This window comes from Bubalus kerabau, chromosome 11, assembly GCF_029407905.1.
Source record: "Bubalus kerabau isolate K-KA32 ecotype Philippines breed swamp buffalo chromosome 11, PCC_UOA_SB_1v2, whole genome shotgun sequence".
Taxonomy (NCBI): Eukaryota; Metazoa; Chordata; class Mammalia; order Artiodactyla; family Bovidae; genus Bubalus; species Bubalus kerabau.
In genome coordinates, this window is record NC_073634.1 from 10,175,057 (window position 1) to 10,198,876 (window position 23,820).

General features: G+C 42.6%; 1 protein-coding gene across 1 annotated transcript in view; it reads left to right on the forward strand.

Moving 5' to 3' along the window:
- Positions 1–19,284, forward strand: part of IL18R1 (interleukin 18 receptor 1) — a 38,740-nt gene extending 19,456 nt beyond the window's left edge. The window contains exons 7-11 of the mRNA XM_055539526.1: positions 745–865; positions 5,934–6,073; positions 7,943–8,104; positions 12,078–12,236; positions 15,607–19,284. Coding sequence (XP_055395501.1) covers positions 745–865; positions 5,934–6,073; positions 7,943–8,104; positions 12,078–12,236; positions 15,607–15,962 — 938 coding nt within the window. The 3' untranslated portion in view covers positions 15,963–19,284. The remainder of the gene's footprint in view (positions 1–744; positions 866–5,933; positions 6,074–7,942; positions 8,105–12,077; positions 12,237–15,606) is intronic.
- Positions 19,285–23,820: the final 4,536 nt, after the last annotated feature.

Genomic DNA, 23,820 nt, shown 5'->3' on the forward strand with positions numbered 1-23,820 from the left:
CAAACTTACTGTATGGTTTGAATATTTGATTAAGGGATTCACTTTGAATCAGTGGACTGACTTGACTGGTGTTTTTGCTATTTAGTTGCTGAGTTGTGTTGGGTTTAGTGACCCTGTGGACTGTAACCCGCCAGACGCCTCTGTCCATGTAGTTCTCCAGGCAAGAAGCCTAGTGTGGGTAGCCATTCCCTCACCAGGGGATCTTCTGGCCCAGGGACTGAACTTGTATCTCCTGCATTGGCAGGTGGATTCTTTACCCCTAAGCCACCAGGGAAGCCCCAGTTCACCCTGGAAGAACTTTATTCCTCACTGTACTTTCTGTCCAACTGTTTCTCTTAGTTTTCCTTTCACTTTGACATCTTTAATTTTTAGCTAATTTAATTTTTTGTCTTTTATCCATTTTGTTTTTCTAGACATTACAGTGGGTGTTTTGGCCTGACACTACTTATTAGACTGTTGGTTGAAAAGAAAGTCCACTGGCCTTCCTAAGTTTTAATAATTGATTTCAACATAAATATTTGAATAGAAGCCAATTCATAGTTTGGTGATGACTTGTAATCGCGACCTAATTTCTCTGCTTTACAAGTTTTTTTGTTTTTAATGAAAACAAGGCAAATTTTTCTTAGATGCAGCACTATATTAGCATAATATGTTACATTAATATACATTGGCTTTATTAATTTTATAGCCTTTGGGAAACTTGAGTTTCTAAAATCAGAACGTTGGTTGTCAACTTTTACCTAGGAAAAGATATTCAGCTCAACTGCTCTGCTCTGCTGAATGAAAAGGATTTGATTTACTGGAACACCCGGAGAAAAAATGGAAAGGATCCTAATGTACATGAAGGGGAAGTGACGAGAGTTAGGTATGGATATGTGATATATTGTTGTTGTTCAGCTACTAAGTCGTGTCTGAGTGGTTTGCAACGCCATGGGCTGTAGCCCACCAGACTCCTCTGTCCATTGGATTTCCCAGGCAAGAATACTGGAGTGGGGTGCCATTTCCTAATTTAGGAGACCTTCCCAGACCAAGAATCAAACGCACATCTCCTGCATTGGCAGGTGGGATCTTTACCACTGGGCCACCAGGGAAGCCCCTGGATCATATATATATATATATATGAGATCAAAACACCAGACTCCTGAAAGACTGATAGGATGCTTGGGATGAATTTAACTTATAATTATAACTTATATATTTTATAATTATAATTGTCATATCTAAGCTTATGAATGATGCAGAAATTTATTGCTGAGGTCTAAATTAGAAAGCGAAGGTCAGGACTTCCCTGGAAGTCAAGGGGTCAAGTCTGCATGCTTCCAATGCAGGGGGTGTGGGTTCATTCCCTGATCAGGGAGCTAAGATCCTGCATGCCATGTGGTGTAGTCAAAAAAGACAAAGAAGGTCAGTGAGGCTTATTAGCACTGCCTTACGGAATTAGCTTTTGGTGAGTCAGGATCTGATGGGGGTGAAGATGCTACCTCCACCATCTTATGGAAGAGTGATTAACTAGGCCCCTGTCGTATGAACTTTGAACATTGTGTTAAACGCTTTGATTTTACGAATGTGCCAGAGAAAAGGCCACATCAGGAGACTGGGGCGTGCACAAGTCACTCTGGGCCCCTTGAGTGCACTCTGGACCCTTATTGCATGCCTGGCTGTGTTGCCTGCGTGTCACCGTGGGGCCGGCTGGGTGTCCATAGGCAACGCAGTGCATCATCAGCGCCTCTCTCTGAGAATCCTGGAACACCCCCAGCCACAGGCAGGCCATCTATCAATACCACTTCCTCTCCAGATCTGCCCCCTGTACTTCCCCCTACACACTTTTCTTTGTTTTCTTGTTGGAAATTATGGAAACTAGGAGAACTAAAAATCGTGAAGATGCAGCACTGTTTATAATAGCCAGGACATGGAAGCAACCTAGATGTCCATCAGCAGATGAATGGATAAGAAAGCTGTGGTACATATACACAATGGAGTATTACTCAGCCATTAAAAAGAATACATTTGAATCAGTTCTAATGAGGTGGATGAAACTGGAGCCTATTATACAGGGTGAAGTAAGCCAGAAAGAAAAACACCAATACAGTATACTAATGCACATATATGGAATTTAGAAAGATGGTAATGATAACCCTGTATGCGAGACAGCAGAAGAGACACAGATGTATAGAACAGTCTTTTGGACTCTGTGGGAGAGTGAGAGGGTGGGATGATTTGGGAGAATGGCCTTGAAACATGTATAATATCATATAAGAAACGAATCACCAGTCCAGGTTCAATGCAGGATATAGGATGCTTGGGGCTGGTGCACTGGGATGACCCAGAGGGATGGGATGGGGAGTGAGGTGGGAGGGGGGTTCAGAATGGGGAACACGTGTACACCCATGGCAGATTCTTGTTGATGTATGGCAAAACCAATACAATATTGTAAAGTAATTAGCTTCCAATTAAAATAAATAAATTTAAATTTAAAAAAAAATGAAGGAAAAAAAATCATGAAGATGGAGAGAGCCATTTGAAGACAGTTTTGTGAGTGTGAGGGGATATCTTCACTGGGCATGAGCTATGCTGACATAGACACTGCCTCCTGCTCTTTAGGGATAGTTCAGAGCTTCTTTGTATAACATTCCTTATAGTGATTATCTTTTTTTTTTTTTAGGGTGGTCCAACTAATCAATTATATTTGCTTTTTAAAAATTTTTATTGGAGTGTAGTTGCTTTATACTGTTGTGTTGGTTTCTACTGTACAACAAGCTGAATCAGCGATATATATGTACATATATATATATATGATTCTCTTTCTTAAGGGTGAGAATTAAGGGATTTTCTCAAGTCCAGGAGGGTTTCCAAAGATTGTCAGGTGTAAATGATGACTCAAGAAAACACTGATTTAAATGACTAATCACGTACTCCCTGACATTTGTTGTTGGTCGATTGACATTGACCATAGTAATTATGGCAGCCTTTTCCCATCAGTGTCCATTAATGGAAATTAGAAACACAGTAAGAGCAGATAGAAAAACCCAACAGGATGGTTAGGTGTAAATATCTAGGAGGCAGCGTTAGTGCAAAATGTTCCAAATGGCGTATAGTTTAATACTTAAATATCCTATATTAAAGAACATGAGTTTGAGTAAACTCTGGGAGATGGTGAAGGACAGGGAAGCCTGGTATGCTGTGGTCCTGCTGCCCATGGGGTTGCAAAAGAGTTGGACATGACTGAGTGACTGAACGGCAGCAACAAAGGAATGGTTATACTTTATTAAAACAAAACACACTGAACCTATGACCATTTATTCATTTTTGCCTGCACCTGCCTTTGTGGGATCTTAGTTCTCTGACCTAGAATCAAATCAGCACCTCCTAAAGTGGAAGTGCTCAATCTTAACCACTGGACCACCTGGGAAGTCCCTCTATGGCCATTTCAATGCTTCTGAATGGTTTGGAGTCATTACCATCATTATTAAGGTAATTGTACACTCGGGTTTTAGTGAGTCATGGTCCTGAGGTGTCTGTCACCTTAGCTGAATTTTTTAGTTTTTCCTGATTTTTTTATACACACACACATACACACACATATATGTTGTATACATATTCTCTGTCATCTTACTGCTGCTGCTGCTAAGTTGCTTCAGTCGTGTCCGACTCTGTGCGACCCCATAGACGGCAGCCTACCAGGCTCCCCCATCCCTGGGATTCTCCAGGCAAGAACACTGGAGTGGGTTGCCATTTCCTTCTCTAATGCATGAAAGTGAAAAGTGAAAGTGAAATCGCTCAGTCGTGTCCGACCCTCAGCAACCCCATGGACTGCAGCCTACCAGGCTCCTCCGTCCATAGGATTTTCCAGGCCAGAGTGCTGGAGTGGGGTGCCATTGCCTTCTCCACTGTCATCTTGCCGGCAGCCCTCAATTCTTGCTGACACATGTGTACAAGCTTCTTACAGTGCAAGGTCTATGCCCTCACCCAGAATCAGGTGTGAGATGCTCATGCAGTGTTGGCTCAGCTGGACTGTGTGGCCTTCCGGCTGCTGTATCTTGTCCTCAGCATCCTTCCCCCCACTGGATTCCTGCATTTCCCTCTTCCCACGGTCTATCGCTCATCTCTGGAGGCACAGAAAACCAACTCACCAAACTTACAGAAATGGAGCTTAAACTCAGCTAAGAGCTTAAGTGAAGCTGAATCTTTATAGTGGGTGCATGAACTTATGTCTTCTATTTTGGTCCTCAGTAGTTTTTTTGTGTCTTGTTTGTGGATTTTACATTGATGTTGAAAGAAAGATGAAAGTGTTAGTCATTCAGTTGAGTTTGACTCTTTGTGACCCCATGGACTCTACACCAGGCTCCTCTGTCCATGGAATTCTCCAGGCAAGAATACTGAAGTGGGCTGCTGTTTCCTCCTCCAGGGGATCTCCGCAACCCAGGGGTCAAACCAAGGTCCTCCCACATTGCAGGCAAATTCTTTACCGTATGAGCCACCAGGGAAGCTATTTCTGGTTTGGTGACTTCTGTAGAGAATTTGGTTCTAAAATGAAACAGAGTTGGAGGCTGCAGTGGGTCCCATGTCCAGCTGCTGGAGGCCTGGCAGGTGAATGCCTATACCTGGGAGTGCTGGTTGGCCCCAAGCCTATAGAGCCTGCCACTGGCAAGAGGCAGATATCAAGAGCATTTGCCTTGTATCAAAGACAGGACATCTTGAGTCCTTTCAGAAGAGAAAGACAGCTGGCTGCACTGGTGGTCTCTGGTCATTTTCTGACACTCCCTGAGCAGCTTAACTGGTACTTCTCATGTGCTTGGAGGATGTCTGAAAATAGTATTGTGTTTTAACTTAAATGCGGAACAAAATAAGAGTTATCATTAGGATTGTGAGGACAAGCTTGACATGCATCTGCATCTGTACTAATGATTCACAGCCTGTCACTGCTGGCAGAGACTTCACGGTGGGAGGGACACTGAATAGTCGGGACAGGAGGAATGGATGAAACACAGGCACACCTTGGAGCTATTGCGGGTTTGGTTCCAGACCACCACCATAAAGCAAATACCACAATAAAGCAAGTCCCATGAATTCTTTGGTTTCCCAATGCACATGAAATTATTTACACTATATACTGTGGGCTTCCCCAGTGACTCAGTGGTAAAGAATCTAGGAGATGCAGGAGACGCAGGTTTGATTCCTGGATTGGGAAGATCCCCTGGAGAAGGAAATGGCAACCCACTCCAGTATTCTTACCTGGGAAATTGCATGAACAGAGGAGCCTGGCGGGCTACAGTCCATGGGGTCGCAAAAGAGTCAGACACAACGGAGCGACTGGGCATGTACTGTACTCTGTTAAGTGTATAATGACATTAAATGTAAAAAACAATGTCCATACCTTAGTTAAAAATACTTGATGGCTAAAATAAATGCCCAAACCATTACGATAGTAGCATCGAAGATCCCTGATCACAGATTCCCTAACAAATATAATGATAATGAAAAAAGGTGAATTTCTGAGAATTACCAAAATATGACACAGAGACATAAAGCGAGCAAATGCTGTTGGGAAAATGGCACCCAGAGACTTGCTTGATACACCTTGAATTTGTAAAAAGTGCAATATCTGCAAAGTGCAATAAAGCAAAGTTCAGTAAAATGAAGTATGCCTGTAATTGAGAGAGAAAATATTTTCTCGTATTTTCAACTGAACACCATTGTCTTCCAGGCATTTAGTTCTAGGCAGCACCTGCCCCAGATGGTCTCAGGAGGACTGACATCCCCAGGGAGCAGGCAGCTCACACTTGAACAGAACTCACCAGAAAGCGAAGATCTCTGAAGTCCACAGAGCATTGCTTTTTACCAAGATGTATTTGCGCAAACAAATTCCTCTCTCATGGGTCATGTTGCTGGTAACGACACACAGCCTATTGCTAAACCATGTTCCTCTCTTACAGGACTTCAGAAGGCAAATGGCTTGCTTCCACAATACTGAGGATTGAGAACGTAAATACAAGAAATCTAAACTTTTCATACAATTGCACTGCGGTCAATGAGGGAGGCATCGACACCAAAAGCTTCCTCTTGCTGCTAAAAGGTGTGAGGAATTTTATTTTTGGAAGTCGGTGCAAACCTAGAGTGCTGCAGCTGAGAGGCTGCATAACTCACCACTTCCTCACCTTACACACCAAGAACCAGGCTCCTGAGAGGCTAAGGGTTTGACTTTTCACAGGGGTCCAGTGGCGGCACTGGTCTCAGCTCACTGCTGTCCCTCATAATATAATGTTAAGCGATAAAGAGTGATCACCATGTGGGTCCAATTAAGTAAATGTTTTCAGGGAAAAAAGAAAATCTAGAAGGAAATGTACTAGCATGTTGGCAGTGGCCATGGTCACACTGTGGAATGGTTATTACAAATTATTCTATTGGGGTTTCCCTGCGGTCTGGTGATTGGGACTCCGAACTTCCAATGCAGGGGGTGTGGGTTCAGTCCCAGCATAAGATTCCTCATGCTGTGTAGCCAAAAAATTAAAAAAAAAAAAAAAAGTGTGCAACTTTAAAAGATTTGAACAGATTTATTAAAAAGAATTATTCTGTCCTTTATGACAGAATAATTTAATTTAACCTTTATGGGTTATGTTGTCTGTAATGAGCATAAACTCAACCCATCTAGGAAAGGTAACTTGTTTTCTCAAAGGACATCTTCATACAAAAATATGCACAAGTTCTCAGAGCTGAGTGCCAGGTAATGTGTTCACTACTTATTTGTAATATTTAACCCACCTTCAAAACAGCAGCCCTGTATGTGAAGGAGAAAATATTACTAGCTTCATTGCTGTCCTGTGTGTACAGATAAAACACTAAGAGTTGAGGGTATCAGTGACTTTCTCTAGGACACAGAATAGGTGATGGATCCAGGCTGAAGCCCACATGCCCTCGCCTGGGCACTCAATCTCTCAAGGTTACCAGGGAGTAAGGGGGTGGGGGAGGGGCAAATCGGAAGTTTGGGATTGACATATACACACCTCTGTATATAAAATAGAGAACAAATGAGAATCTACTGTATAACATAGGGACCTCTACTCAGTATTCTGTAATGATCTATGTAAGAAAAGAATCGGAAGAAGAGTGAATTTATGCCTACACATAACAGACTCACTTTGCTGTGCATCTGAGACTAGGATAACAGTGTAAATCAACTGCGCTTCAATTAAAATATAGTGTCCTTTGCAGAGACATGGCTGGGGCTAGAGAGTGTCGCACAGAGTGAAGTCAGAAAGAGAAAAACGAATACCATATATGCATATGTATGTGCAACGTAGAAAAACGGTGTGGATGCTCCTACTTGCAGAACGGAAATAGAAACACAAACGTAGAGAACAAATGTATGGGTACCAAGGGGGAAGTGGGGGGTTGGGATGGACACATAGAGACTAATAAGATAGATAACTAATGAGAACATACTGCAGAGCACGGAGAACTCTGCTGAATGCTTTGTGGTGAGCTGAATGGGAAGGAAGCCCATACGGCAGGGGGTTCATGTGTGGCCGATTTATTTGGCTGTACAGTAGAAACTAGCACCACATTGTAAATCAGCAAAAATTAATTAAAAATAAATAAAAATAAATCTTAAGAGATTCCACGCCTTCACAATATGTTCCCAGCCCACTAACTGAGATTTATGTGTGGGTCCTTCTGCATTTCGCCCTGGTGTCTCAGCATCCTAGAAATCTGACTTCCTTGGGTAGAAACAGATTCTCAGTTCACATCTCTGTATAATACCCTTGTACACATTTCTATGGAGCAGAAAGATCACTACAGGAGACTAAGGGCAGGAGTTCAGAGTAACTGGATAGACAAGTTGATTTGTGTTAAAGGTAAAAAAAACTGACTACAGCAATGTGATGGAGAAAGATTCTAATGAAATTTCCCTGACTGATTTTTCCCATTTTCTTTTTCTTTCTAGAAGACATGGTTGACATCCCAGGCCACGTCTTCACTAGAGGAATGATCGTAGCTGTTGTGATCTCAGTGATGGTTGTCTGCCTTGTGACCATGGGTGTCATTTATAGAGTTGACTTGGTTCTATTTTATAGACATTTCATGGGAAGAGACGAAACCTTAACAGGTAACGAATGTCATAATGCTGGGATCTCTTATCTTACAGTTTCATTAAGAAGCTATGAATTAATCTTCACTTTATGTTGATTATATTGTTGAGTTAATGGCAGATATTGTTGAGATAGTGGAGAAGGCAATGGCACCCCACTCCAGTACTCTGGCCTGGGAAATCCCATGGATGGAGGAGCCTGGTGGGCTGCAGTCCATGGGGTCGCTAAGAGTCGGACACGGCTGAGCGACTTCACTGTCACTTTTCACTTTCATGCACTGGAGAAGGAAATGGCAACCCGCTCCAGTGTTCTTGCCTGGAGAATCCCAGGGACGGGGGAGCCTGGTGGGCTGCCGTCTGTGGGGTCGCACAGAGTCAGACACGACTGAAGCGACTTAGCAGTGGCAGCAATGGCAGTAGAGGTTTTCCATAAGAAAAATGGACGAATCATCTGCTGTGGATGTTGTCTGTGCCACTTTTTCTTGTGCTTACTTAACTGTTGCCAAAAATTATTCTCTAGTGGTTTCATGCATGTATGCTGTGTCCTTCTAAGTGTCCTGTGACGTGTTCTTGCCCTAGGACTGTGTGTCTGAATGTCATTGCTCACACACCATCTGGTGCCTTACACAAAGTGCACACTCAGTTAAAGTCATTTAAATTGAGTTGAGTTGTATCATGGTTCATTATTTAAACCCGGCAAAGGAGGCTGCATGATGGACTTGCAAGAACCTTGAACTCCATACCACATGACCTGAGTTCCAGTCCCCTAGCTCTGCTATTTTTTTATCTGCTCCTCCTTCTATCTGGGGACTGTGGTTTCTCAGTTTTCCTAATTTTGAAGGTGATTAGAGGTCCTCAAGATTCAAAATAGAGGGGCTTCCCTGGTGATCCAGTGGCTAAGACTCCACGCTCCCAATGCAGGGGCCCCGGGTTTGATCTGGGAACTAGATTCCACGTGCTGCAGCTAACAAAAGACATTCTGAGTGTCACTACTAAAAAGAAACCCCACATGCCACAGTGAAGAGCCCAAGGGCTGCAAATAAGGCCCAGGGCAGCCAAATAAAGAGATAAATATATATATTTTTTAAATTCAAAATAGTTACCAAATTAGAAAGATATGTGTATAATCCATTGCACTTGCTTTTATATCTGTGTGTGTGTGTGTGTGTGTGTGTGTGTAGCACATACATAGCTCAAAACACTAAAACTCTTAGAAATGATATATACGTGTTCGTCCAACGCCTGTTTCCTGCCTCATCTCCTATTGGTAGTATATTCAAATGAATGTTAATAATATAGAATCATATTTCACTCCTATTTGAAAGACAGATCTTGCCGTGCTCTACACCCTGTTCTGAACTTTGTTTTACTGTATCTTGGATACCCTTCCATCTTAGTTTATAAAGCCTCTTGTTTTTTCGGGTTGCACAATGTTTTATTTCCATGGGTGCACCTTTGTTTATTGAGTCACCACTTGATGGACACTCGGGGTTCTTACAAGCTTCCGTTATTGCAGAAGTGATGTAGTGGAGAACTTAGTATAGTCATCGTTTTGTTTGTGTGCAGTGTAACTGAAGGGAAACTCCCTAAAGGAGAATGACTAGAAATGTAGATGTAGATACAGTTCGTTTGATGTACGTTTGTGTGCTTAGTTGCTCAGTCGTGTCCAACTCTCTAGCCCCATGGACTGTAGCCCGCCAGGGTCCTCTGTCCATGGAATTTTCCAGGCACGAATATTGGAGCCAGTTGTCATTTCCTACTCCAGGGGATCTTCCCAGGCCAGGAATCAAACCTATATCTCTTGCGTCTCCTGCATTGGCAGGTGGATTCGTTTACCACTAAGTCACCTGGGAAGCCCAATAGAATCACTGGCTCTTACTTATACTGATAGATAGCTGTATTTCACAACAACCTAAGAATTATTCAAGGGACCCACTTACTGATTAAATTCAGAAGTAGCTCTATTTCTGCCAACTTTTCTTACCTTTGATATGAATATGAATTCTGCAATTTTTACCAAATGTTCAGTCTTTCATATGTGCTCTATTCTTCAAAGCAGTTGCTCTAAACCAAAGATAAGTTCTGATTTGAACTTCTGAACCAGGATGCTAGAGGCAGAATTGAAGAATCTTTTCCCAGAGACAGAAAGGGTTGTTTTGTGAGCCTGGATGCTGCTGAAGATATTGGGCTGGGTTGTTGAGCATAAGTGATACTCAACATAAAGAACATGGACCAAGAATGCTTTTACCCTATTCTTTTGAAATAGAGAAGCCAATAATATTTAGCCTTAAACTCAGTAGCAAATTCATTCACCCCAGTAATGTACGCAAGCATAAATTTAATTCTTCTAGCATCTAACCAAATGTCATGGGATAAGGTAGACCTTTTTACACCTACTCCCCCTTCTTCCTCTACTGATCCCAACTAACATCATATCCATGGAGATCTCTGCTTACTCTTAGACCAAGTTTTTTTTTTATTTGTTTGTTGTTTTGTTTACACTGTCTTGTAGCTGCTAACATTATTTGTCAGCTTTTCCAAGATGTTGCATGTGTCCACTCTGTCTTCTCAAATAGATTGGATGAAAGCAGAAGAGAGAAATGTGTATTATTTTTCAGTCACCCAGTTAGTAGAACAGTCTTTATTGTTTGCTGACACAGTCCCCTTGAACACTGCTTTCCTATCCAGAATTAAGTAGAAGCAGATGTCATCAATGAAATCCTATAATAGACCAGAAGCTTTTCTATTGCTGTCTAAAGCATCATAGACCATGTAGCATGTGTTCCTATAGCATATGATTTCAGTCATCTCCAGTCACTTCTTTCCATTCCCCAGGGTAAATACTCAGCTTTGTTTTTATTCTCACTTTCAGGGGGTGGTTGGGGGTAGATTCAGATGGCGATAGAATTAAATGATATTAATAGCAGTAGAATAAGCCAAGGTAAGATTTGCTTCCCGATCCTGGAGAGAGAGCATATTTGGGCTCCGTAACCTTCTATTTTCTTTAAATTCCTTTGGTGCCTAAACCTAAAGTTTGTACTCCTTCCATTATGGCTTTTTGGGGGCCTGGTCTAGAACTTGAACTCTTCATCTGTTTTCACAGGTCTCTGTGTCAAGAGACCTTTTTGGTGTCAAGCAGTGGGATTCTTAATGTACATGCTTAGGAAACATTTGCCAGTTGACTACTTGGTTCCCACACAAGGTCTGAGTATGTTATTTTTTTGTTGGCCTATAATGATAACTGAGTGTATTCCTTGTTGACAACTTCAAAAGTCAGAGATAAAGAGGGATGCATGAAAAACATGGAACCAAAGGATATTTGAGGGACCTTAGGCATTACCTTGGAGAAAGAAATGGCAACCCACTCCAGTGTTCTTGCCTGGAGAATCCCAGGGACGGGGGACCCTGGTGGGCTGCTGTCTATGGGGTTGCACAGAGTCGAACACGACTGCAGCAACGTAGCAGCAGCAGCAGCAGGCATTACCTAGTTTAAACATTCTTGTTTTGTTTTTAAATTTGTTTTCTATCAAAAATATTTTATTCTTTTATTTAATAGCTTCATCGAGGTATAATCGATATATGAAGAACTGCACAGATTTTTTTATTGGAGTATAATTGCTAACAGTGCTTTAGTTTCTGCTGTACCACAAAGTGAATCAGCTGTATGTATACAGAGGTCCCTTCCCTCTCGGACCGCCCTCCACCAACAAGCCCCCCGCCTCTGTGCACCCCCCCTAGGTCATCACAGAGCACCAAGCTGAGCTCCCTGTGCTCTCCAGCAGCTTCCCACTAGCCATCTGTTTCACACATAGTAATGTATGTAATTTAATGTCTACACTGTGTTGAACTGATGTGTTTGAATGTGAGGATGCTGTATTTGACTTTTCTCTTTCAATGATTCCATTCCCACCTTCCGGGACTTTCACTCAAGTCTTTAGTTAAATAAAGCCTTGTTTTCACACTAATGAAAGGGGTCAACCTTATCTCCTAGATGGAAAAACATATGATGCTTTTGTGTCCTACCTGAAAGAGTGTCAGCCCGAGCATGGAGAGGAGCACAAGTTTGCTGTGGAGACTTTGCCCAGGGTGTTGGAGAAACATTTTGGGTATAAGTTATGCATATTTGAAAGAGATGTGGTTCCTGGAGGAGGTAAGAAAGGGAATACCACATAGAAAACTAGTGGAAGGGGACTTCCCTGGCGGTCCAGTGGTTAAAACTCCTAGCTTCCAATACAGGAGGTGTGGTTCAATCCCTGGTCAGGGAACTAAGATCCCACATGCTGTGAGGTGAGGCCAAATAAGTAAATACACATTAATAATAAACACGGTACATCCAATTTTAAAAGAAGGCCTTAAAAAATAAGGAAAATTAGTGGAGATGGTTTTTAAAAGATGAATAGCTCTCCTATTTGCTTAAAAATGAAAGAAAAGTGAAAGTGAAAGCCACTCAGTCATGTCTGACTCTTTGTGACCCCATGGACAGTCCAGTCCGTGGAATTCTCCAGGCCAGAATACTAGAGTGGGTAGCCGTTCCCCTGTAAACCAGAAATTATGAGCAACCTGTACTCCTTCCAAGTGTGGCCTCTGGGGAGCCTGGTCCAGGACTTGAACTCTTCCTCTTGTTTCAGAGGTCTCTGACTCTGAAGAAAGGGAGCAAGTGCTCCATTTTCAGAACCAGGACCAGAATTGCTACCACAAAGCATTTAATAGAGCAGAGTAAGAACTTCCCTGGTGGCTCAGCAGTAAAGAATCTGCCGCCCGCTAATCAGAAGATGTGGGTTCTATCCCTGGGTGGGGAAGATTTCCTGGAGGAGAAAATGGCAACCCACTCCAATATTCCTGCCTGGAGAATCCCATGGACAGAGGAGCCTGGTGGGTTACAGTCCATGGAGTCACAAATCATCAAACATGACTGAGGACAGGATGAATCCCTCTTTTGATAGTATTTTGTATAGCAAAACCTAATAAAACTAATTTAATATGTGATTCTTTGGACTATAAACACAGGTTAATTCTTACCAAAAAATGTTTCTTCTTTATCGTGTTGACATTGTAAGAAAATTAAAGTAGAAATTAGGAGTAATGGTAAAGGTTAAATAAAATGAGATTGATGGTTCATACCATATTTTGATTGTGAAATTCAAGTTTTAAATTAATATATGAATACAAATGGCTGTAACATGATACTAAAGTATATTACAGCTAAACTCAAAGAGATTTAGTAACACTTCCACATTTCCTCTGAAAGTCTTTCAGAGATTTGGAATCTGGTGTCAAATTATTATAGATGCTGCTGCTGCTAAGTCGCTTCAGTCGTGTCTGACTCTGTGCGACCCCATAGACGGCAGCCCACCAGGCTCCCCTGTCCCTGGGATTCTCCAGGCAAGAACACTGGAGCAGGTTGCCATTTCCTCCTCCAATGCATGAAAGTGAAAAGTGAAAGTGAAGTCACTCAGTCGTGTCTGACTCTTAGCGACCCCATGGACTGCAGCCCACCAGGCTCCTCCATCCAGGGGATTTTCCAGGCAAGAGTACTGGAGTGGGGTGCCATTGCCTCACAAATGATGCAACACAAATGTCTTGATAGTTACCATCACTCTTTCATTCATTCAGCATTCTCTGAGCACCATCCTTGTGCCAAATTCTAAGCTGGGCATTTAGGATAGGGCAGTAAATAAGAAACAGTTGTGGGGACTTCCCTGGTAGTCCAGTGGTTACGACTTCACCTTCCAATGCAGGGAGTGCAGATTCCATCCCTGGTTTGGGAGGTAAGATCCCGTGCAGCCAAAATGCAAAGTGTAAAACAGAACAATATTGTAACAAATTCAATAAAGACTTTAAAAATGGTCCACATTAAAAAAAAAAAAAGTCTTAAAAAAAGTGTTTTTCCCTCCTAGGTTACAAATTAAGAAGGGAAAATGTTACACATTAGAAAGAGAAAATATTTTTAAATAACAAATAACCTCTCTAAGGGATAACATACCAAACTGTCAGATGCATTGGACACTGTGATGCTTTTGTGTGTCACTTCTTTGTATCCAAGAAGACACGGTGTCACAAAGTATTTCTTCTTGACTTTGCATCCATTTTATTATTAAATATTTCCATTATTTTCTAGGAATCATTTAAATAACAGGTTTCTTCTTCACTCTTAAATAAAAATAAAGAATGCTTGTATTGTTGTTCAGTTACTTAGTCATGTCCATCTCTTTGGGACCCCATGAACTGCAGCACGCCAGGCTTCCCTGTCCTTCACTATCTCCCAGAGTTTGCTCAAACTCATGTCCAGACTCGTGCCATCCAACCATCTCATCCTCTGTTGTACCCTTTTCCTCTTGCCCTCAATCTTTCCCAGCATCAGGGTCTTTTCCAATGAGTCGACTGAGTGGCCAAAGTATTTGGAGCTTCAGCTTCAGCATCAGTCCTTCCAGTGAATATTCAGGGTTGATTTCCTTTAGAATTGACTGGTTTGATCTCCTTGCTGTCCAGGGGACTCTCAAGAGTCTTCTCCAGCACCACAGTGTGAAAGTATCAATTCATAATTAGTTTGGGTTAGAACCTCAGTCTGCGAAGGGCTAGATCTAGAACAGAGGTTGGCAGTCTGTCAACCACAGGGCAGCTCCAGTCCTTAAAGCAGCCACATGCATTTGCTCCTGTGTTGTCTGTGGCTGCTTTTGAGTTACATCAGCAGAGTTGAATAGCTGTGACAAAGACAGTATGACCTGCCAAGGCTAAAATATTTACCATTTGGCCCTTTACAGAAAAGGTTTATCAACCTGTGGTCTAGAATAATGGCCACATTATTGTGTTGTGGGTTTTTTTTTTAATATTTCAATTAGAATTTTAGCCTGTTCTTCCATGCATGTGAAGAGGCAAGATGGTGTCATGGTTAGGAATAGACACACTGGAACCAGACCACTTGGGGTCAGATTCCAGTTCTGCCATTTACCAGCTGTGTGACTCTGGGCAAGTTACTGAACCATGCTGTGCTTTGGTTTCCTCCTCTGTAAAATGAGGGTGATTACAGTACTTTCTTCATAGGATCATTGTGCTGATTAAAGGAGTTCATATACGCAACATGTTTAGAAGAAGGTATGGCACAGAGTTGGAAAAAGAAGTAACAATGCACTCCATTATTCTTGCCTGGGAAGCCCCATGGATAGAGGAGCCTGGTGGGCTACACCCATGGGGTCTCAGAGTCGGATGTTACTGAGCACACACACACCAGGCACAGAGTAAGGCTAAGGAGGTATTCATTGTTATCTGCGCAGTTGATTGCTTCTTTAAATGCAGGGGGTGTGAGTTCTAACCCTGGGCAGGGAACTAAGATCCCACATGCCACACAGCCAAAAAAAAAATTAGTTAAAAAAATAGGCATATAAAACTGAGAATGACTTACTTTAAACTTTATTAGTGAAGCTGAGTTAAATAATACAAAATAGGACTGTGCAACATGATTTTTATCTCATGTCCACCCTTTTGGTTTTCTTAAATTAACCTGCCACCTCTTGTATTTTCAGCTGTTGTTGATGAAATCCATTCATTGATAGAGAAAAGCCGAAGACTGATCATTGTTCTCAGTAAAAGTTATATGTCTAGTGAAGTCAGGTATGAACTTGAAAGTGGACTCCATGAAGCACTGGTGGAAAGGAAAATTAAAATCATCTTAATTGAATTTACACCTGTCGGAGACTTCAGATTTTTGCCTCAATCACTGAAGCTTTTGAAATCCCACAGAGTTCTGAAGTGGAAGGCAGATAAGTCTCTGTCTTATAACTCAAGGTTCTGGAAGAATCTTCTTTATCTGATGCCTGCAAAGGCAGTCAAACCTTGCAGAGATGAGTCAGAAGTCTTGCCTGTTCTTTTGAAGTCCTAATCTTCAGAAAAGCTGAGCAGAAGAAAGCTCTTGACAGTCTGAGGACTGTCTGAGCCTGTGGATAACAGAGGGCATTATTCAAATATCTAACTCTACTCTGTGAACATCTTACTCACAGACTGAAGATGAACTTGGCATTTAGGTTGCCAGGGATAAGACTAAATATTCATCTATGGCCGGGGACTTCCAGTTTGTGTACTTAGTCGCTCAGTCATGTCTGACTCTTTGTGACCCCCTGGACTGTACCCCACCAGTTCTCCTCTGTCCATGCAGATTCTCTAGGCAAGAATATGGAGTGGGGTGCCATGCCCTCCTCCAGGGGATCTTCCCAACTCAGGGATCGAACCCAGGTCTCCCACATTGCTTGCATATTGTTTACCATCTGAACCACCAGTGAAGCCCAAGAATACTGGAGTGGGTATCCTATCCCTTCTCCAAGGGAACTTCCCAACCCAGGAATCAAACCAAATCTATTATAGGCAGGTTCTTTACCAACTGAGCTACCAGGGAAGTCCCTGAGCTCCTAGAAGACTGGGGAGCTCAACAGAAATGCGTCTCCTGTTTCTCCTTCTATAACTGGATGCAGGCAGTCTGCTCAGTCACATGTTCAGTAACTGTGAGGTTGGATGTTGTTCAGTCACTCATTCTTGTCTGGTTCTTTGTGACCCCATGGACTGTAGCCCACTAAGCCTCCCTGTCCTTCACTATCTCCTGGAGTTTGCTCAAACTCATGTCCATTGGATCAATGATGCCATCCAACCATCTCATCCTCTGATGTGAGGCTGGACATGACGCAAATAACTTAGGCCTTAAAATAAGGGCAGGTTTTAAGAGCTTTTTAATGCTAAAAGTTGAGCTAAAGGATTTTAAGTTTACCTTGTGGTGTTGCCTATGCAGTGGGTGACACAGGAACTGGAATGGTGTCTCCCAGCTCTCGCAAGAGCTGCTACCTCTACACACCTCAGTGCCTGGGATTGGCTGGGGATGGGGCTGCAGGGCTGTGTGCAGGGCGGGGTGTGAGGTTTGAGCTATTGTAACAGTGTTTCAACCTCAGGGCATCCTTAATTATCCTTGCTACAGTTGCAGGCCTACCGTTGAAATCCCACTAAGATGCTACAGAGGGCTTGCTTAATTGGACCTATTTGTGGAAACTTCTTAAAAAGGAGCTGCAAACAACCTTTTATCTTTCATGCCAGACACAAATCATTTTCTGTTTTTTTTTAAAAAACAGTCTCAGACATTTATTGATTTTGAATGTTTAGACATGGGATAGGGACCAGATCAAATTAGTTATTAAGCAGCCAAAAAATTGAAGGTCACTTGCTCAATTTTTTTTTTTGAACCTTTTATTTTATATTGGGGTATAGCTGGTTAACAATGTTGTGATAGATTCAGATGGACAGCAAAAGGACTCAGCCACACATACACACGTATCCATTCTCCCCTAAACTCACCTCCCATCCAGGCTAACGTAGCCCATAATGTTACATAACATTGAGCAGAGTTTGCTGTGCTGTCCAGGAGGACCTTGTTGGTTATGCATTTTTAATATACTTGCTCCATTTTTAAAAGGTTACAAATTTAAAATGCTCCTCAGCTCAGCAGTAAAATAAATCAGCCTACCAATTTATTTGATCGGAGAAGGCAATGGCACCCCACTCCAGTACTCTTGCCTGGGAAATCCCATGGATGGAGGAGCCTGGTAGGCTATAGTCCATGGGGTCGCAAAGAGTTGGACACAACTGAGCAACTTCACTTTCACTTTTCACTTTCCTGCACTGGAGAAGGAAATGGCAACCCACTCCAGTATGCTTGGAGAATCCCAGGGACGGGAGCCTGGTGGGCCGCCGTCTATGGGGTCGTACAGAGTCGGACACGACTGATGTGACTTAGCAGCAGCAGCAGCAGGATCAAACCTACCAAGGGAGACACAGGTTCCATCCCTGGGTCGGGAAGATCCCCTGGAGAAAGGGCAACCCACTCCAGTATTCTTGCTGGGAAATCCCATGAACAGAGGAGCCCAATGGGCTACATTCCATGGGGTCTCAAAGAGACAAGACTGAGCACACAAGCGCAGACCTCCGATGGAGGGCAAGGCTGGGCCTGTGCAGCCAAGACACTTGAACTGGGTCCTGGGTTTACTATTACCATGACCTCTGGCATCTCCTCTGACTCACCTGTGATGAGTTTTCCTCATCAGTAAAATTAGAATTTATAAGAATTGTACAGGGGGACTAAATGAATAAATATAAATGAAGCACTTACATCAGTTACTGGCACAGAATTAACACTCTGTAAGTGTTGGTCCTGCCACTTTTGTTATTAGTTGTTGCTTTTATTATTATTAGTTGCTAAGTCGTGTCTGACTCTCTGCAGCCCCATGGACTGCAGCTTGCCAGGCTTCCCTGTCCTTCACTGTCTCCCTGAGTTTGCTCAAATTCAGGTCCATTGAGTCAGTGACTTGAGGATATTCGTTTATTCAGAGAAGTATAGAGGAGAAGCATAGCTGTAGGATAAGCTTCATTGGAAAGGATATTTCTTCACTGGATGTGTGCAACTTTCAATGTCTAAAGACATATATCTGTCTCCTTAAAGTGAACCCAGTCCTCTGGGCCTTCCTGATGGCCTTAGTGGTAATGGCTGGGCCTGAAAATCAGTGAGAGAGTGAGAGCTACCAGCCTTACAGAGAAAGGAAAGAGCTGGGTAAGCTTGGAAGCCTAGTTGGATATATGGGTGCAGTATGACAATTCCAAAAACATTTAAAGCAGATACTGTTTAAAACAGCTGTGGTACTACTGTATATAAAATAGATGATCAGCTAGGACCTACAGTACAGTCCGGGAAACTCTATTCAGTATCCTGTAATGACCTATGTGTGAGAAGAATCTGAATGGATATATGGATATGGATACATGACTCACTTTGCTGTACACCTGAAACTAACACAATATTGTAAATCAATGATATGCCAACATAAAATAAAAAATTAAAAAAATTAAAGGCAACTTAAAAAATTAAATAGAACAGCTGTGGTAGATACTACTGAAAATGAAAAATAAGATTTTCAGTATAAGAAAGTGATCTAACTTTTGTAGCACTACTTACAACTTTGTATGCCAGTTGTGTGGTTAAAAATGTAAAATGATTTAATTGCTAAGATTTATATGTGAAAATATATGGTCGTGAGAAATTTTATTCCTATCATCATTATCTCTAACACACAGAATGATTTGCTTTCTTATTATGTTTCTTTAAATACATTAAATGGATTTTGTAATAATGTGTTAAATGTATATATTAAATATGTGCTTTAAAATACATTAACGAATCATTGATGTTGTGCTTTTATTTTTGAAACATCTCAACATCTTTTTCACTTATTTTAAAATTTCAGGAACTTCTTTGGCAGTCCAGTGGTTAGGACTTTGCCTTGCAACGCAGGGAGTTCGAGTTTAATTCCTAATCAGTGAGTTAAGATCCCATATATCTCTCAGCCAAGAAGTCAAACATAAAACAGAAACAATATTGTAACAAATTCAATAAAGACTTTAAAAAAATGTCAACCCCTCATTCTCTGTGGATTTCCACCTCTTTGATAAGATGTGGGTCATTCACAATGAACATTTCCATCTATCTTTTTTTATGTCAGATTACTTTGTACATACTTTCTCAGTTTCACCTTCCATCCAGGAGCCAAAACTGAGCTTACTGTCATAAGGCCACCCAATGCCCAGCAGGAATATCAGGTTATTCACATGCCAGTTAATTCACGTGCATATTTTAAAATGTAAGTGCAAACATTTCCAACCAGGACCAATAAGTAACTGGCTGATAAAATAATGTCATTCTCTTTTATGACTTCATATGTCCTTACATGTGGAGTCCATCTCAGAAAATCAGAGATGAGTCCGCCACCTAAGATGTACAAAGAAACACTCCGTGTGTGTCCATTATGTGCTGGAAGTATTTACTAAATTATTCTGACAGTCTTTTAGAGCAGGTGGTGGTTAAATCACTAAGTTGTGTCCGACTCTTTGTGACTCCATGGACTGTAGCCCAACAGGCTCCTCTGCCCATGGGATTCTCCAGGCAAGAATACTGGAGTGGGTTGACATTTCTTTCTCCACCTTGCCATTTCCTTCTCCACTCTGAGAGCAGAGAGAGACCTTATTACCCAATATTCTAAAGCCTGGAACCTGAGACACAACCAATCCAGGGGCCAATCCTGAGCATACAGGTAGCTAGTGTGACAGGCTGGAGCAGAGAGGGTACCAAGCCCTCTCTTTGGAATCACCTGTTGGACAGTGAGACTTGGGGGAAGCTGTGGGCACTTCTTGGGGAGATCCATTGTACCAGAGGGTCTAGACAGTCTTGCAGAGAGGAAGCAGGGCTGCTTAGGACTGGCTCATGCTACGCAAGCTAAGTTGCTTCGGTCGTGTCTGACTCTTTGCGACCACAGGGACTGCAGCCCGCCAGGCTTCTCCGTCCATGGGATTTTCCAGGCAAGAGTACTGGAGTGGGTTGCCATTTCCTCTTCCAGTGGATCTTCCCAAGGTTATGGCTCAGAGGAGGATAAAAGAGTACAAGGGTTCTTCTAGGGTACTAGGGTAGGGATGGAGGGCAATAACACCCAAGTTCTGCACAGGATGGGAATGTACACTCGGCCGTGGTACCTGCTAAGATACAGGGAGTCAGGCCCCTGACAAGTACTAGCAGCACATCCAATACGGATGCTATTGGTTGACCAGCTGGCTCCAGAGGACTGTCAGCCAGGCATAGAGGAGGGTGAGCTCCCTGCAGCCATCATCAGCATGCTTGTCTGAACGAGACACCAGCACAATCGAGTTGAATCGCAGCTCTAAATGCTCAGGGGAAATAGCTCATCGCATCACCCCGGCACGAGTGCAGCTCTGAGGGAGGAGACCTGGGCTTTGAGGGGAGCCAGCTTCCTGAGAAGAAGCTACTCTGAGAGATGGGCTTGGGAGCCTTGCAGGGCTCTTCAGAGAGTGGCCAAACCACAGCTCCGACAGGAAACGGGCTGTGTGCGCTGAAGGCAGGACACAGGGTCCCTGCAGACCCGCCTCCGGACCACCCTGATAGTGATCACAAGCCGGGCTGGGAGGGCTGAGACCAACACTGTGTATCTGCGAGAGGCTTATGAAAACCAGCTTTCATCTCTTTGTAGCCTACCTTGTGGTTGCACATACCATCCGGGAAACATGTGATGCCCCATTTACACAATAGCCACAACTTGATGTGCAAGTTTAATAATTAATGGTGAGACCCTAGAGAAGCTGTCATACAGTGAAGTAAGTCAGAAAGAGAAAAACAAATATTGTATATTTACACATATATGTGGATCTAGAAAAATGGTACAGACGAACCTATATGCAAAGCAGAAATAGAGATACAGACATAGAGAACAAGTGTATGATTCCAAGGGGAAGAGATGGGATGGGCTGGGAGACTGGGATTGACACATATACACTATTGATACTATGTATAAAATAGATAACTAATTATTGTATAGCACAGGAAACCCCATTCAATGCTCGGTGGTGACCTAACTAGGGAGGAAATCCCAAAAGATGGGATATACCTGTATGTAATAGTGATTCACTTTGTTGTACAGTAGAAAGTAATGGCATTGTAAAGTAACTATACACCAATAAATAATAATAATACTTAATGGTTAACATATTAAAATCAACTTTCAAATTGAGTTTCAGGAATCCCAGGGCTCATGAGAGGTGTCTTATTGCACATCCAGGAAGAGGGATGGAGTGAGGCGGGCATATGGGTGTGCTGACTCCAGACCTCTCCCCATCTCCCACTCCCTCCAACCTGTCAACCAGACCAGCACTGCTTTTACCCATTTTTATTTTGAGATTTCATGTGACAATTTTATTTAGCAAAATCCAACATGTCTGAATAAGCCATGTTTTAGATGTAATGAATGCTCAATCCTTTCTAACTAGATAGAAATGATTATAGAATTGTTTAGAAAGGGAAACAGACTCTAGGCACCGCCCTTATGGCAGAAAGTGAAGAGGAACTAAAAAGCCTCTTGATGAAAGTGAAAGTGGAGAGTGAAAAAGTTGGCTTAAAGCTCAACATTCAGAAAACGAAGATCGTGGCATCTGGTCCTATCACTTCATGGGAAATAGATGGGGAAACAGTGGAAACAGTGTCAGACTTTATTTTTGGGGGCTCCAAAATCATTGCAGATGGTGACTGCAACCATGAAATTAAAAGACGCTTACTCCTTGGAAGGAAAGTTGTGACCAACCTAGATAGCATATTGAAAAGCAGAGATACTACTTTGTCAAGTAGAATCTACGTCTGTCTAGTCAAGGCTATGGTTTTTCCTGTGGTCATGTATGGATGTGAGAGTTGGACTGTGAAGAAAGCTGAGTGCTGAAGAATTGATGCTTTTGAACTGTGGTGTTGGAGAAGACTCTTGAGAGTTCCTTGGACTGCAAGGAGATCCAACCAGTCCATCCTAAAGGAGATCAGTCCTGGGTGTTCATTGGAAGGACTGATGCTGAAGCTGAAACTCCAGTACTTTGGCCACCTCATGTGAAGAGTTGACTCATCGGAAAAGACCCTGATGCTGTGAGGCATTGGGGGCAAGAGGAGAAGGGGACGACAGAGGATGAGATGGCTGGATGGCATCACTGACTCGATGGACATGAGTTTGAGTGAACTCCGGGAGTTGGTGATGGACAGGGAGGCCTGGCGTGCTGTGATTAATGGGGTCTGAGTCGGACATGACTGAGCGACTGAACTGAACTGAAGGCTAATCTTCCAAGGATATCTTCCAAAGTGTTAAGTGTTAGTCACTAAGTTGTGTCTGACTTTTTTGACCCCAAGGACTGCAGCACATCAGCCTCCCCTATCCTTCACTATCTCCCAGAGTTTGCTCAAATTCATGTCCACTAAGTCAATGATGCTATCTAACCATCTCATCCTCTGCTGCCCCCTTCTTATGTCTTCAGTCTTTCCCAGTATCGGGGTCTTTTTCAATGAAAAACATTATATAGCATTATATGGCTCAGCCACACATAGTATTTACCTGGTCACAATGTTGTAAATATTCAACATTTAACTAAAATTATGGTATAGTATTTGGAGGCAGAAAGGGAGGGAAAATGTGTTTGTGGTAGTGGTGGGTTTGGGGGTTAAAGCACAACTTTCATTGTTAGGAAGCCATCAGGTTATATCTACAACTTTGTCCAAAGTCAAAGTTCTTAGAAAGGCAGGCTATGCTTGGCTTACTCATTAATCCCTCATCCATTTGCTGCAGCGTTTCTCACACTCTGCAGGCTCTGGATCCCCGACTCTAATGGAAACTCTTCACTCCCTCTTGACTGCTCTGCTATAGCCCACAGCAGCCACCTGTCTTTTCTTCTGAAACTTCACTTGGTTTTGTGAGATTCCCTCCTTGTTTTCATGTGTGAAGGTGTGCATGCTCAGTCCCTCAGTCATGTCCAACTCTTTGTGACCCCGTGGACTGTAGCCTGACAAGTTCCTCTGTCCATAGGATTTCCCAGGCAAGAATACTGGGCTGCCATTTCCTCCTCCAGAGGGTCTTTCCTACCCAGGAATTGAACCTGTGTTTTCTGAATCACCTGCAATGGCGATTATAGTCTCCCGTATCTTACTGAGACCAGTCAGCACACCTGTCTTTTCTCCAGCCATATTTGGTGGTACATGTTTAACTAGGGGGTAGAGTTAGTATTTTTCACGCTAATACAATAAAATAGAGTGTCAAGTGAATAAGGGTATAGGCAAGTGACTGATAATGCTGAATGATGATAAAATTTAAGTTGGAAAATGCAGAAATGGCGGGTATCAT